Here is a 1,849-nt window from a genome sequence, read left to right as displayed (position 1 = left end):
CCTCAGTCTCTCTAATCGTAATCTTCATCGTAATTTCCTTCTCCCCGATTCTCAACTCTGTCCCTCCCCGCAGTCGATGGAGGCCTCCCGCCTGGCCAGCGTGGGCGAGCGCCTGACCCGCCTGGAGGAGGCGAGCCGCAAGAGAGAGGAGACCAACGCCGCCTTCATCGCTGCCACTCAGACCGCCCTCGAGGACAAGCTTGACACTACCTCCAGCAACCGCGAGGCCTACCTCAACGGCCTCCGCGCCAAGATCTCGGACCATGTGAGTTTCGAGGACTGTACCTTTTTTTTTTTTTTGTAGAGTTCCGTGTATGTATTGTGTGTTGTACGTGTGTATGTTTATGGAGTGAAAGTTATTTTTAACGTTTTTATATTATTTTATGGTAAAATTCCTATCCAGACAGAGTTAACACGTCCACAAGCTAATTCACCAAAGTAAAATGACATTAGCATTTTTGCCCTGCCCCTCGTTTGGCAGTAATGATATCCACATCCCCATCTTGCAATTAATCATCCCCACGTTTCCCCGATGCATTGATAATCATGTTGCCTTCTTCCGATAAGATAGTCGTATCATCATAATGACAGTTCTTATAACCACGTTACCCTCTTGCGACAAGACAACCCTGTTCTTTTATAACAAACAATTCATAACCTCGTTCCCGTTTAGCCAGTCATTGCAACCCGTTTCCGCCCCGCAGCTGAATAACGTGGAGAGCGTGCGCAAACAGCTGGACGCACAGACGGACGAGCTGCGCCAGACCATCGAGGACAAGCTGCGCTCCGCCGAGGAGAACAGGAACGAGAACATGGGCAAGATGCTCGAGAAGCTGAAGGACCATGTGAGTACCAAGATGATCTGGAAGAATTGCGGAGCGGCGAACCCTAATTTGTTGTCTTGTTGTTTTAATCGGATCGGCCACGTCACGGTGGAAATCGACCAAACTTTTAATTGATCTTATAATTGGATTTCCCTTGGCCCGGTCTGAGATTCCTCCCCCCGTTACAACTTCCTCCCGCCCCCGCAGGAGGAGTACGCCCAGAAGGTGCGTCTGGGTCACGAGGAGGCCATCCGGCAGCTGGAGGAGCGAATTCAGGCCAAGCTCGAGATCGCAGAGGCCAACCGTGAGACAGAGATCATGAAGAAGCTCGAAACTCTCCGGGAACACGTATGTATTGAGGCTTCGTGAAGCTTGTGTTTTTGTTTTGTTTCCTAAAAGGTTAGGGTATTTATTTTAATAAGGCAAGCACTTTTTCTTATGATATAAATATATTTTTTTCTTAGTTTTTTTTTATTGCATCGGCATTCCATAACTCCTGGTTTTATTTAGTTTATTTAAACTTTTGTGTTTTAAATTTTCTTATTATTTCCTTTTCATACCTATGTTATGTGGAGACCCCCGGAGTTTTCATTTCCCCCCGTTTTGTTTCTTGCCCCACTAAATCCAGTCCAATAAAATCAATGAGGCCCAAGAGCTGGTTAACAAGAAGGCCGAGGAGGTGTTGAAGCAGCGCGAGCAGGAAGTGGCGGCCAAGGAGGAGCGCCTGCGGAAGATCTCGCAGGAGAAGGAGGCCAAGAGGCAGGAGCACACGAAGACGGTGAGCGAGAAGATCGAGCAGGCGCACGAGAACAAGGCCAAGGAGGAGGAGGAGCTCAAGAAGAAGACGGCGGAGAAGCTGGAACAGAAGCTGGAGATCGCCGACAAGAACCGGATGGAGATGGCGGAGAAGGCGAAGAAGGCCAAGGAGGAACAAGTGAGTGTGCCAAAGCGGGCCGGAGGGCGCTCGTTGGCTGCATCCGGCTGCCTGCCACGGGCGAGGTCGAGGGGCTTCAGCGGCGGATGGC

The 1,849-nt window shown here is 50.1% G+C and overlaps 1 protein-coding gene across 1 annotated transcript in view; it reads left to right on the top strand.

The window, feature by feature from the left end:
- The window catches only part of LOC119591512 (axoneme-associated protein mst101(2)-like), a gene marked incomplete in the record, with an annotated part of 46,693 nt that overhangs the window by 44,381 nt on the left and 463 nt on the right, over window positions 1–1,849 (top strand). The window contains 4 exon segments of the mRNA XM_037940260.1: window positions 74–265; window positions 705–845; window positions 1,032–1,172; window positions 1,453–1,758. Of these exon segments, the coding sequence (XP_037796188.1) occupies window positions 74–265; window positions 705–845; window positions 1,032–1,172; window positions 1,453–1,758 (780 nt within the window).

This window comes from Penaeus monodon, chromosome 28 (assembly GCF_015228065.2).
Source record: "Penaeus monodon isolate SGIC_2016 chromosome 28, NSTDA_Pmon_1, whole genome shotgun sequence".
NCBI classification, from domain to species: domain Eukaryota; kingdom Metazoa; phylum Arthropoda; class Malacostraca; order Decapoda; family Penaeidae; genus Penaeus; species Penaeus monodon.
The sequence above is the reverse complement of the archived record's forward strand: the minus strand, read 5'-3'. Positions and strand labels throughout refer to the sequence as shown.